Source organism: Epinephelus fuscoguttatus, linkage group LG7, assembly GCF_011397635.1.
Source record: "Epinephelus fuscoguttatus linkage group LG7, E.fuscoguttatus.final_Chr_v1".
NCBI classification, from domain to species: domain Eukaryota; kingdom Metazoa; phylum Chordata; class Actinopteri; order Perciformes; family Serranidae; genus Epinephelus; species Epinephelus fuscoguttatus.
Window position 1 is genome coordinate 17,194,478 of NC_064758.1, and position 14,035 is coordinate 17,208,512.

General features: G+C 40.9%; 1 protein-coding gene across 2 annotated transcripts in view; it reads right to left on the reverse strand.

Moving 5' to 3' along the window:
* The window catches only part of sema3bl (sema domain, immunoglobulin domain (Ig), short basic domain, secreted, (semaphorin) 3bl), a 75,831-nt gene that overhangs the window by 25,332 nt on the left and 36,464 nt on the right, over window positions 1–14,035 (reverse strand). For both annotated transcript variants that reach the window (XM_049580620.1, XM_049580619.1), the window contains exon 4: window positions 7,849–7,968. In XM_049580620.1, the coding sequence (XP_049436577.1) occupies window positions 7,849–7,968 (120 nt within the window). The remainder of the gene's footprint in view (window positions 1–7,848; window positions 7,969–14,035) is intronic.

Genomic DNA, 14,035 nt, shown 5'->3' on the forward strand with positions numbered 1-14,035 from the left:
CTACCCTATCCATTATATAAACTTACCATTTTTCAACACTAGCTTTAATCTTGTCCCCAAATCAGCTGCCTTAAAGTGAGATATATTGAACACTTTTCTTATTACAAATGAAAAAGTTGGAATGAATAAGCCATGAAACGAACCCTTGCTGAGCTTAATACACCCAGGAGTTTTCCTGCTACAGTCTTACTAGGTCTAGTATGACCTCTAGCTTATGGTGAGTTGCATTGTGTAACTAATGTTAACAAACTCTTTATGACTCTTCCCTATATGTTTTGGTAGTTAGCTGTATCCAGTTATTCTCAATTTTGGTCACAATGGCTGTTGCTCAGCAGTTACATAGTCTCCTTTTAAGGGAACAATTGACCCAATGACATTAAAAAAACAGCAGTTAAATGATAATGGATGGTTTTGGTTTCATTTCCTAAGATTCAGCTCCTTTGGAATTCATTTCAGAAACACTTTTTTACAACAGTGTTAATCCATACAGGGAGAAATCTACTGTAGAAAAGCATAGAAGGCAATTTCCCCACAGAGAGTAGCCTTTGTGGACCAGATGCAATACAGCTACTAGACAAATAAGCATTTAGCACTGTGGCAGGTGAAGTACTGAAAATCTATACCCAATCATAATTACTGCCATTAAAAATAACTCAAGTTAAAATTAAAAAAAAAAGTTCTCTGTTTGTAAATAACTCAAAGTACAAGTTATTTTCTATTTCAGTGTTTTTTAGTTTTCAGGCCAGCACAGAGCAAAGAAAAAACAGCATGTTGATAAAACTTTTTTCAAATAAAGTAAAGCAGTCAAACCAATAAGGATGGTCAGTACTGGTGGTTCTCAAATTGTGTACCGTGATGGCAAACCAGGTATGCCATGGGATTTTGTGATTACCACACATTATTATTCCAATACTCAACTGGGCCTTTACAAAAAGCTATGAATTAACTTTTATTGACTTTATCAGTATGTTGTGAGCACTCATTCCTAATAAAGAGGCAAACTCTAGCTAAAAAATGTAATGTAATTTAATTTAATTTAATTTAAAAAACCTTCATGGGGGACCTATTTGTCGCCGTTCACCGTTATAAGTGTGTGACACATCAAAAGGTCCTATTGCCAGCCGGTGTGAGGGATGATAACATTTGAAAGGAGAAAGCTGTGAATGGGACAATAGATCACTTTACTGTACAGAGCAAATTACAACAAAGCACCAGCAAAGACGACCTCCTGCTCAAAGACGAGAAACAAAAACTGTCAGCAGTGGCAGTTCTAGCCTAAATGGCGCCCTGGGTGACACCCCCCTATGGCAGCAATCCCCCTTGGGCATAAAAAGTTTGAAAACCACTTGTCTATACTAAGATATGAACAATCTAACACTCATGCTCCATCTCTTCCTCTCCACATCTCTCTGTCTAATAACATCAAAGATTAAGAGAACAACTGAAAATTTAAAATAGCTAATGTTAGCTAGCTAACTACATTTTCACCTATGTGCAGTACTTGCGGATGTGAGAAGGGGAGTTTTTAAAAGCTGAGATTTCAGTGTTTTTGGAATGCTCACCAAGCACTTAGTCATCTAATTGTTGTCTTTTTTAGATTTTGGTATAAAAAGTCTGGCCAGATGTCATCAGAGACTGTTCCTGGAAGTTGCCTCTTGTTGTGGGTTTTGCTCCGTCACCATCGCATCACGCTCAAAAGACAGATGGTACTTCTTTTCCTCTAGGCAGCATATAAAAATGATGCATCTATTCAGTTACATTATCAAGCTGAAATGCAGTTGCATGTAACCTCTCATTTTCTTTCGACCAAGGTGGCAGACTTGGCACCTTAATTAATCCTCCTTGCCTTTCTGTTTTTGTGAGGACATCTGGACCTTTCTGGAAGAAAACAAAGGATCCTGTGCATGCACTACCCAGTCACAAAACAGCTTCTCTTCTCCCTGTCCCATCTCTCTTCCTCTGTCCCACAGAGTTGAACAAAGCAGACGTCCACCTTTTGTACTCCCAGCTCCTTCCAGCCTCTCATCTTCTTCTCCATCTCCCTCCCCTCCTGCCTGGCTGATGCTACATGAGCGTATGAAACTCTGAACCAGAGTCTGATGATTTGAAATATCTGTCAAGAGTCCCGAGTTTTATCTTTGACCCTCAAGCTGCCATGTTTTATCTGTCCATGCTTTAAAATTCACAGTTTAACACTGGATAGAAGCCACTACACAACTGGCCTACTAGTGTGGTTTTTTTAAAAAAAAGTTAAACGTCTATAAGTCCACAGCTTGGACTCACTTCAAGCATCTTAAAAGCAACTTGGCCAGCCAACAGACCTTATTTGAAATGGTGTTGTACTTGGCCTTTTCCTCAGTGTCCAGTCAAATAATAGCTGGGCTCCCTCTCTCACCACTCAGCGCTCGCTGTAGTGAAAGCATGGGAAACTTGCTCTCTCATTTAATCTTCTTTTACTTTTCATTCTTTGCCATTGAAAGAAAGTGAAAGACAAAGATGAAGCAGAGTCAGGGGGAGAGAAAGAGTGAGACAGGACTAGAGCTGATTAAGAGTTATGGTTATAACACAGTGAAAAATATATGAAATTGTGTAAAAGACTAGATATGGAGCAAAACTGACAGCAACATGATCTCCAGTTTGTAGGGCTTTGATCCAAAGGCAACATACATGGAGAAAATAAATGGGTGATTTATAAGCAATACTTTTTATTATCATGCTTTAAATCTTTTTAGTCCACTTTTTTATCCACCTTAATGCTGTGCTATTGGCCCTGCTGAAGAGCTTTTTCTCCCACAGGACTTAAAAGTGCCCCGTGTGTAGCACTTACAGAGGTTGTCATGGAAGTCTGCCATTATGGTGAGAGGAAGTGAGTTACTCAGCAAGTTACACACCGAGTGCCAAAAAGCAGATCTGGGAAGTAAAAGTGGGCTTTTACCCGAAACGGAGCATTTGAACTGCTTCAGTTTACAATACGGCTCTGCTGAGGAGGCCAGACGGGTATTTGTGTGCTTTAATGTGTGTGTTCAACTTTCAATTTCTTTTTTATCAATCTGTCAGTTGCTGTTAGGTGTGCATAAATATCTGCTTCCCTCTGTATGTGTGTGTTTTAACTTCTGTGTCTTTCTACATTTGCTTCCATGTATTTGGATTTATGCTTGACTGTGCGTGTCTTTCATCATGTTTGTGTGTGTTTCTGTCTGTATCTCTGCATATTTATATGCTCAAGTTTGTGTCATTTGTTTTGTTTGACTGGGTGTGTGTGTGTATTCATGTTTATGTGCGCGTGTGGGGTCTGGTCCTCTGTATGTCGTCACTGTTATACGGCAGTTTATTTTCTCATCCATGACAGCGCTCAGGCAGCTGTGTCACTCACCATGGGGATTCCAGTTTATGTGTGTATGAGAAAAGACTGAGGCAGAAACACGTAGACTCGAGACACGGATTAAAGTTTCATATGTGTTCGTAATTAAGATGAACACCATGTGGTGGGAATTCATTTAAACATTGTTTTCACACTCAAAGAAAAACAGTAAAGGAAGTTTTTCTCAATTGGCCAGAAAAAATTCAATGTTATGGAACGATTTCAAAATACTCTTGGTGATTTTGAAATGTACTTGACAACCTCCCAGAGTACAATCTCTATCATGACTAGAATATTGAACTAGAACTAGAACATACTAGAATATTGTAAGATGAATTTCTATGTGTTTTTCTTTGGATGAAAGCATGAAATTTATTTCAGAACATAAACTGCTTAAATACAGAGAGATTCATTCATTGTTTGACAGTAAAAGAGCCAATACAGCTGATGTAAAATGAGCCTAATTCACATCGTATTTCTTGCTACATTCGTAAGTTTGGCGTAAAATTTGTGTAACAGGCGGCAACTCAAGACTGAGACAGAGTGAGGTGGCATGAGAGCAAAAGAGCATGTGTCTGTCTGCCCCTAACTGAGATGAAACACCTAGAAGGTCAGAGATCATCCCACCCAGAGTCCAGTCAGGGGGCTCACAGCCTTGGTCCCCTCGAGAGGTCAGACAAACAGATGGGTGTGTGTTCTCCACCAGTTAACGATTGGTTAAATAAATGAACAGGCTCCCTGTGGTGTCGTCCATTCACACATACACTCTGACTATAGTTGTAAGGATGCAGTTGTGGTCGGAGTGATGAAGGGACACACGCACAGAAATACACACACACAAGCAGGAGGACAACTGGTGTCTTCACATCAGTCAGGGCAGTGGAGTTTAAACACACATACAGCTGACACAACCTGGGAGTTCCATGCACACCTGGGTACGCACAGATACAAACACACTATCAAATCACCTTTATAAACTAGTCAACAACAGAAGGTATGTTCTCACTCTCAACTTTTCAAATACCAACACGTTGCAGTGGCCTGTCACGTCAAAATATCACATGCAGGTACCCTTCCAGTATTAACTGTGGACATTCAGGGACAATGGCATCGTCTTTTTTCAAAATAAACTTCAGAGTTGACAGGAAACGTACAGTTTCCTTCATCAAATGCATAAAGTCTTTTCATGATATACTTAGAATGTAGGTAAAAAAAAACTTTGAGCTACAAAAAAAAACATGGTTAGGTTTAGAAAAAACATTGTGGTTTGGCTTAAAAGAAGTACGCTTATGACTAACATGATATAAGGTCAGGTGACATCACTAGCATAGCATGCTAAACATATTAGCACACTACATCACTATTAAAACAACTTGACGAACTTTTGGACACACCTGACTCTCACCAGCCCAACGTCCAGCCCAATGTGGACTGTCTTGGTCTTTACACTGCCTGGAGCGTAGTCCCCAGGTCGTCTCATACTGCTGCTTAAGGGTGCCTCTGTGCATCGGTGTCTGATGCTGACAGACCACTGACCAAGTGTCCATATTTGATGAGTTGGGAGTGAGACCACGTTGCTGAAGGTTTAATGTGCTCATGACGAACACTCTCGACTTTTCCCTCTGTACCTACAGACAATTGTAACTGAAATGCTCTGCTAACCTCAGGTAAAAGCGTTAAACCATCTCTACGTTATACCTGAACTGCAAAAACTCTGGCTTGTTTTTTGCTTGGCTTGTTGAATCACTGCTACACAATACACATACACATTTGGTTCATGTGGTTTGATTGGTTGCCAGCAAGTGATGAGCTTGAGGGCTTTGCTACAAAGTTCCTGGACAGCATCTCCTGTGTTCCCAGCAGGTCTGTGGATACAAACAGGTGTTCCACTGTTCATAACATGGCTGCTCGGTCCTTCAGCCCAGTACCACCCTACAAGGATTCCACTGACTTATTTTTCTATCTCTAGTTTTTGTTTTCTTTGTTCTTGACCATGCAAACCGCTGTATATTGTCACTTGGCTTAAAGTTATTTAGCATGAACCGAGGAAGACGTGCGCTGTTTCTTTTCCCTTTCCATGATGTGCAATAAATCTTGTAGTCCAGGAGCTACACTGAGGATGACAGATTGAGAGGAAGGCAGAAAATGGCAGCAAGGAGAGCACACACACTGTGGGAGCAACTAAATCCACAAGAAAAAAAATGCTGCAATGCACCTTCTGTACTTTATGTCCACCACACATACACACACACTTAAAACGCTGGCACTCTTCTACCCCCTTACTCAGCTCTTTGCCAACATCCAGCTTTCCTCTCTCCTCATGCCCAGTTTGACCCCCTCCTGCTGGGCCATGCAGGGCTGCACACTGGGCTGCGATCTGGAAGATCGCCGTGAAACAGCAAGTTACGAGTCTGCTGCAATAGCTCCATTCATTGATTCTTGTCTTTCAAATGGCTCAAAGAGTGAGACTCTGCAGAGGGTCCCACTGAGCAAAGTGGCTGTGTAGAGAGCCAGCCTGTGCGGTTGAAAAGATGTATAGAAGTCCTGATGCTGCGGCTGAGTAGCCCTACAGAAAGACTCATGGCAGAGCTGCCTGCTGAGGCTTAACCTTGAGCCCCAGGGATCCGAGCTAAGAGCAGGGCCAGTCTGAGCTGTGTTTTGGCACCAAACATATTTGTTCCATTACTCTGGTTTCCTCCGCAGGTTTGCTTAGAGGCCACCTATAGATTCCTTATCATCTCATGTGTATAGTTCTTCCTATGTATTATGATACAGTGGCATCCTGTCTCCATACTGCAATAATAATGCAGACATTTCTGTATGGCTTATTCAAACTGTGAACTCGTTAGACAACCAGAGATTGTATCAACTTTGGATAAGTTCTACTTTAGTCAGCATTCATATACTCTACCAACTTGACTGGTGTTACAGCAACACTTCAAACATCATTGAGCAATATATTTGATTTAGACATAAAACTAAATGTAATCATAAAAACGTAACCACAAGTGTCTGTGGTGGTGGTCCAGTTCTGAAGTGCAGGCTTTGCGGAAAGCTCTTGTCTCTCTTTCACATAAAACTTGTCTCTGTGTAAAGTGAAATGATTTCTTGCAATGCTGAACCCAAACTTAGTTTTTAGCCCTTTGTTTGGATTTTGCGGTCTGCACATTTTTCTGTGGAGTCCATTCTCCTAGCATTCACCAGTACCCATTAAACCATAAATCCATGTAGGCAGCCGTTTCCCGCAAACACAAGTTAACTGTACAATTTACATATCCAAAACCAAAAGTCACACAGTTCATTTAAACAAGTATGAGTATTACTTGTATAAAGAGACATGCTCTGATGCTCAAGATACCTGTTTAACAGCATGCAAGAATTAAAGCACCCGCCATACCAACACAACACCTCTCTTTACACTCTAAAAAACAATATTCACAACTTGGATTAATTTTAATGAAAAACTGTTATGACTGTTTTATTCAGTGAACCCTTACGGACTAAAGGAATGTAAATAACCAAAGAATGGACATGTTCGGACTTTATGACTGCTTCAGAGGTAGGGAGTCGCCACTTTTTTTTAGTCTCTCTTGTTTACTGTGCTGGTAAATCTGAAAAAATTATTCTTTGGTGCTCAAGGTCTCAGTATGAACTGAATAATTGAATTGTGGAGAATCTAACTAAGCTAACAATGTGTAGCATGTCCATATTGACAAAAGTTAAACTATCTATATTTGTATGGGCGATCTATGCAGCTAACTGATGTTAACCTAAGTGGGTAGCCAACAACACAACAGGCTTTGAGAGGTTTCATACATTCAAAGAAACTGCTTCAATGGCAACCAGAGCCGGTCTCTGAGTGGCACCAGCATTTATTTTTCAAAATGTGTAGCCACACTCGGCCAGTTAAAAGGGACACAGCATTTAGTTTTACGATACTTTCATCACGCAGACGGAAACATCATCACACTGTCAGTTGAGATTTACATACACAGTTGCCAAAGGCAGTTTGTGGCTGACAATATAGAGCAATAAAACTGGAAATAGTTCATGCTATGGAGTGACTCAGCAGTAAAAACTACCGTACAGTCAGTTGACAGCAAAGTAAATTGCATAGTCCAATTGAAAGTCTTTCTAACGGCTACTCAGTGCATAAAAAGTGAACATAATTTACAGTTTCCAAACATTTCCTTTAGGTAATGGAGACAGACTGCAGTGTTACTTCAGCATGCACACAGTAAAATTTAGGTCCTACACAGCTGTGATAGCTGTATATCAGAGCTTTCCTCAAAAACACCAACTCACTGTTATTTTTTTGCATCTAATTCTTTTGTGGCTGTATGTGTGTTTGTGTTTGTGTATGACTGATGTGCTGGGACATTTCCCCTCCCACGGTACTTTGTAAGCAACCCAGTTCTCTCCAGCAGCAGGCCCCCCACACACACATGCCCAATACACACACAGTGCCTATCTTCACCCCAGCTTACCTCGCCTCTGTGTCCCACGTAGATGAAGGCACACATGGGCTGGAAGGCACCAGTGCCACAGGCCAGGAGGTGGGTGCGGTTGTAGGGCTGCAGGAGGCGAACAAAGTTTGCACACTCGGTCTGTAAAACACAGATTCATAAACACAGATTAAGACTCTGTATCTCAAAGAAATATGGGTAAAGGCATAATGTAATATGTATGTATAAAATGTTTTGCAATGTCCATTTGAACACAAAGTTCACTCAAAGAGAGCCAAGGTAAACTTATGGCGTCCTGGCACTGTTTTGTGAATAAAGTGCTTTTAGTTCTCATTTTGGGTCCTGACCCTGCAGAGAAAGAACTGTGTATAACTTTACATTTACTTAAAACATTTTCATGGTAACGCAGGTAAAGGATGTAAACATTCACTCTTGCACGCATGTTACACACACACACACACACACACACACACACACACACACACAGACACACACTAAAGAAGGGCCTTTAAATAAATCAAATCACACAGTGCAATGGTAACTGTTGTCCAAATGCAGATAAGTTGATTTTCAGGGTATTGAAGAGAATCACAATGATTTCTTAACCACGCTTATTGATCCCACATGTTTGTAATGAAGGCCAAGAAAAGAGCTTTATTAGATGAAATGTGATATCCTCAGTGTCTCGCACAGGACTCGCATCTCTGATTTTTGGATTTCAGCCAAGGTGACATGCCGTTGTTGTAGAACAAGTTTCATCACATTCGGGTCAAAGGAACTTCACAGAGATTTGTGAAGCATCACAAATGCCTGGGTGCCAAAATGAAAAAGCGAGGGATGATTTGATGTGAAATGTGAGTTTCAAGTCATAAGGGATATGAAGACAGCAGCAATAACTCTGAATTTCACTTTCCTAACTTTGATAAACTTTGTCATGTACTCAGCTGCTGTGAATGCGGAGCTAAAACTGGAGACAAAAGGCCCTGAAATGGAAACAAAGATATTCCAATGGCTAATGTCAAAAGGCCAGACGCTCAAATACACATCACAGTGAGAACAAAAGAAGTGGTAACTGAGGAAACAAGTATCGAGACGTTTGTTTCTGTACTACACAGAGGTCCAGAGGAAGCAAAGGGCACGACTACTTCCTTCTTCCTGTCTGTAACAGCAGTGGCTGACAAAATAGGTGTAAAGAAAGATCAGCCGGGTGTCACTCTCTCAAGTTGACAAGGTCAAACTCATATCTGCACAGTGAGAATCTGGTGTGTCTCTGTTCAGAATGTGTAAAGGTATAGTGTTTGTTCATGTCTACATATTAAATAAGATGAGTTTAATGCAATCCAAGTGTAACGGTGCATGGATCTTTGCCTTTGAAGCATCCATGTTGCTGTGTTTTTTTCCTGATTTCGACGTTTGAACTTGTGCATGTGTGCTAGTCTCTGTGTTTTTACATGTGCTGTGTGTGAATGAGTCTAGTAAATCTGTCATGTTGTGTGTGGCCCATGTCCCTCTCAAACTCGCAGTCAGACGCTCAAACATTTCCTTGAGTGCTTTGCGGTGCTGCAGACCTGATGTAAACCATGTCACTGCAGTTTACATCATCATATTGCCCCTTCCCGCTGGCTCATTTCTCTACCCAAACAAAACCAGAGCAGTAATAAACTAAACAGAAACACATTTGTATTAAGAATGCTTTCAGTAAATCTGAATTTGCTGCTAAGTATTAGGTATCTTTACAAAAAAGGAGCATCTGGGTTTCACATATGTTTCTGTTAAGGATGAGGGAATATCGTAAAGCAAATTTGACATGTTCCCTCTAATTATTTATTCCAAATTAGTATTGTATGGTTTTATTCATGACTAACCAGTGTAAATTATATCTCCAGTCGACCTATATCATCTGCTGGAGGGGAAAAAAAGGCTGGTCTTTACATTAAGTCTATATCGTTACAGAAAATATACGAGTTCTAGGACAGCATACCAAGTGGACTGAAAATGAATAGAGTAATGTCTCTCCTATGTTTCCATTCTACTATTAAGGGAGTCATCTTGGAGATCTGTGTGGCCAGGAGAGCAAAGAGAGGAATGAAATGTTGAAAAGAGGAAATATGTCTCTGCTCTCCCACCCTGGGATTTGGGGGTTTTACATACAGTATCTGTGTGGTCTTACTGAGATTAAGTGGCAATAAAGGGAGTGGTGTTAAACAGAAAATGAAGTGGTTTGAGTACTAACTCTGGTTTAGTCTCACTGGGAGATTTCAGGGAGAAGTCTTCACATGTAGCCAGAATTCAAAATGGTGATATTTAATCACTTCACAAATATCCAAGGTCAGGTTATTTTTTGGAAACAAAAGCTCACAATGTTCAATTATTAACCTTTGATTATCAAGGGAGGGTTGGCTGACCACAAATTCTCCTTCCCAGCAATACCAAGCTCCTGCTTCACACTATCCAAACTTTTAAACTAACCACAGAAACCACAGTTTTGTGTCTTAGAGGTTGAAAAAAAGGTAAGTATTGAGTTTCAAACATCAGATTATTACTACAATTGCTCTGAGACATATGTATCATTAACATAAACAAACAAGAACATTGCCAAGACCTCCGGCAGCCTCTCTCAGCCTTCACAGCAAGACTCATTTCCCATGGAGCATGGTGATATGGGGGCGTACAACAGCAGGACACCATGCTTCCACTGGAGCCAAAGATTCAAAGGTTCAATAGGAGATATGTAACAGTTCTTCATTTTTGGTACTTGCTGCCATTTCCCATTAATTTGAGCTGAATGTCACATTTCCACTGAGCTGATTGGAAGGTTATAGTCAGATCACCTGTTGCACATGTATGTGGGGACTGACTCCTACGTAAGAACTGAGAGTGGCTTGGTGCCTATCTGCTCTGGGCAAATCAGAGCGTGACACCTTTTCTCAGGGTTTAAGAGGCATTCTGATCCAACCTCAACCTAATGCAGACCTCATTTAGCAGATATTGTCCGCCAGAAACTCTGGTCTCTAGGCCCTTTTGAGACTTTGCTGTTCTGGTTGACGGTGTTGGAGGGGATATTGAAGAATACCTTTCTACTAGTTTACCAGCATCAGGGCAGTTCTTTGTGTCTTTCATGCAAGAATTTTACTCGCCCAACAATGATTTATTATTTTATATTATTTTGTTATTTTCATTGAAACACAATATAAACCCTAATCCCACTTTGTTTATCGATGATGCATTTGTTTATCATTATTAATGAGGCTTCTTTTTTATTGTGAAGGCTCCCCTTAGATCTGATTCTCCAAGTGAATATTTTTTGCATTATGTGGTTAGGAGGTGGTTCCCTGGCTCCTTTCTGAGCAGTTGAAATCTGGAGAATTAGTGTCGCCACAGACGAAGGCGTCAAACAACAGCAGCAAAATCACTTCCCACATATCCAACAATGATCAAACCACTGTACAAATGGTTGAGGAACCATATCTACTCCAATGGATTAATTAAAAGTTGAATTGAATCTGACTACAGACTCTTTGTCTTTCAAGCACACTGAAAAAGAGAAACTTGGGCTGAAGAAGCAGAGGAGGTGACTCCAGAGAGCGGGAGTGGAGACAAATGTCTTCTTCGTGACATAAAGAAACAGTGTTTGAATGCGGCATTTATTTTTCAGAAATATGAGCAGCGACACACTGCCACAGGCTGCAAATCATTTTAATCATGGTCTGATTTGTTTATGGTAAGTATTACACAGCATCACAATTTGGCAATGACACAATCGTTCTTAAATATGCTACATGTAGATGCAGTCAAGAAATTTGTTCAAGGACCAGGAAAATGTTTCTCATACTATTTCTTTTCCAAGTTTGTCCTTGGCGGACTGACAAATCTGAACTCTCAACCTCTTTTGCACATTGTCGAATGCATGTTGGTTCAAGGGATTTAAAGGTGTTTGCCAAAAGAGGGCACTGACGAATGGCAGTGAGCCCTAACAGGACTTAAAGGGAGAGATGACATTGCTACTGATGTGCCATGTAAGAAACTATTAACTAACCAGCACCAACCAGTCTTATCTGCTCCTCTTACATTTTGCTTAAGACCAATTCTGGTCTGCATGCCACAAGTCAACATTAACAGCTAACTGGTGTTGTCACTGTTGTTGTTTTTGGGCGAACAGAGTATGTTTTAAACAGTAAAGAGGAAAGAAGGAAGTTTGGGCCAACAGTGAGCTGCTGCTTGGGTAATTTTACTTAATTCATGGTCATAGCCAGTTTATTACCAAAGTCCATGGAGTACTGTGGTAGAACTAAGGTGGAGCTATAACAAAGAAAGCTCTTGCAGCCAAACATGTTCTATGATGAGTGACCCGGGCAGGGAGAGGCAAGTTTGGACATGGAGAACAGTTTCCAGTATAAACAGCCAATGTTCAGTGGAGAGAAGTGAGATTCTGTAATACTAACAGGAAATGAGGACCAACAAGTTCACCCCCCTCACACACACACACACACACACACACACACAAATATGCACATGTACAAAGGTGCAGTCAAAAGGACTCCATACACATACACAAACACAAACACACACAAATATCATAAAAACAAGTTCAAAGCCCGACAGATGGATGAGCCGGCTCCTCCAAGTCTTTGGTCTCAGCGACTGTTTGATCCTCAAAGAAGTCCTTTTTCTAAGAACTCTCGATTGACTTCCAGACAGCACTGAAAACATTCAGTCATGGCAAGAAACTCTTGCCAAAGTGTGTGAGATGATTTTTCCAAGCATCTCCAAGCTTCTCCCATCATGTAAGCAATCAAATATTCATTTTAGGATAAAAAAAAAGCCACAGTCACCTACTTGGCTTCCTGGCAGACGTTAAGAGCTGCAACCAACAACATTTTGGCAACAAGCATGGGGACAGACCACACTTTGTCTGTGTGTGTGTGTGTGTGTGTCTGGCCTGTGCAGCATCTTTCTCTCATTAATATTTAACAAAAAATATTTGAGAGCCATTTAAAAAGGAACTGCTGTATCGTCCCAAATCTGGAGCCCACATGTATAACTGTATTATACCAGTGAAAACAATGAATTCATTTTTGTTTTTTAACTTAAAAACAAACATAATCTACAAATGCACAAGTCAATATGGAGAATGACACTGCATACAATAAAATGGACGTGCTTTTCTCTACCATCTAGGACTAAATACTTGATTTAGGAAGTTTTAATTGTAGTCCTGCTGTGTTGTTTACTGGTGTTGGAGAGATGTACTGATCAAACTTCTAGTTGTAAGCATGTCAACAATATGGTCACATTATGACTTCACTCCTGCCCCCTCTTCCATAAAGCACTTTCTCTCTATTCTGTTCACCTGGTATTACTTTTCAACAAGTTTAATGCATTACAAACGGGCAGTGTTTCGGTGCTTTATTATAAAGTCGCTTAAAAGAGTCATAAGATTGTTTTCTAATCTTCTTGTTAAAGGTGAGTAGGCAGTTTTCTTCCACCAGACGCACACAGGCATATCCACATGCTTCATACAGTAACCAGCTGTTTCCCATACATTGATGTTTTAAATCTTATTTCATTGTAAAGCTGTGTGTAATGCATTCAATCTGCTCCTTCTTGCCCCATACTCTCTTTGTTTATTAGACCACAAACAAGACAAGAATTAGTTAGTTAGGTACCCTATGGCCCCTCCACCCAATCCCCCATCACTGTGGATTGCTTGGACAGGAAGGGAGCTGGCAGCCCTGGAGACAGACCTTCGTTCGGTGGCTGTAGTGGCTCGATTTCAGCCAGCACAAACTCCCAGTGCTGGGGTAACCTGTATAACTAGTGTAATGGCAGCAACAGAAAGTTTGCTTATCTGGCCTTGAGTCAGAATGGTCCAGTCTCCCAGCACTTGCTCTTGCTGGATTTGGGATGCTGCAGCCACTGAGTGGGGATCTGCCTCTGGAACTGCTGCCTGCTCTCATTTTGGCAAGGTGGTCTGTAGCGGCAGGGAGTGAGGCAGAGGACACACTAATTCTGGGCTTTAGGTAGCGACATTAACATGTACTTGAATTAACTGCAGCTGTGACTTTGCAGTAGGCAGTTGCTGCCAATGCTGAAATTGCAACTCTGCAGGACTCTGCCACTGAATGAGGCTTTCGCCATTTGGGATATGCATTTGCATTTGCATTTGTAAAACTGCCAATAGAAATGCCCTATCTCTAAAGTGACCTGT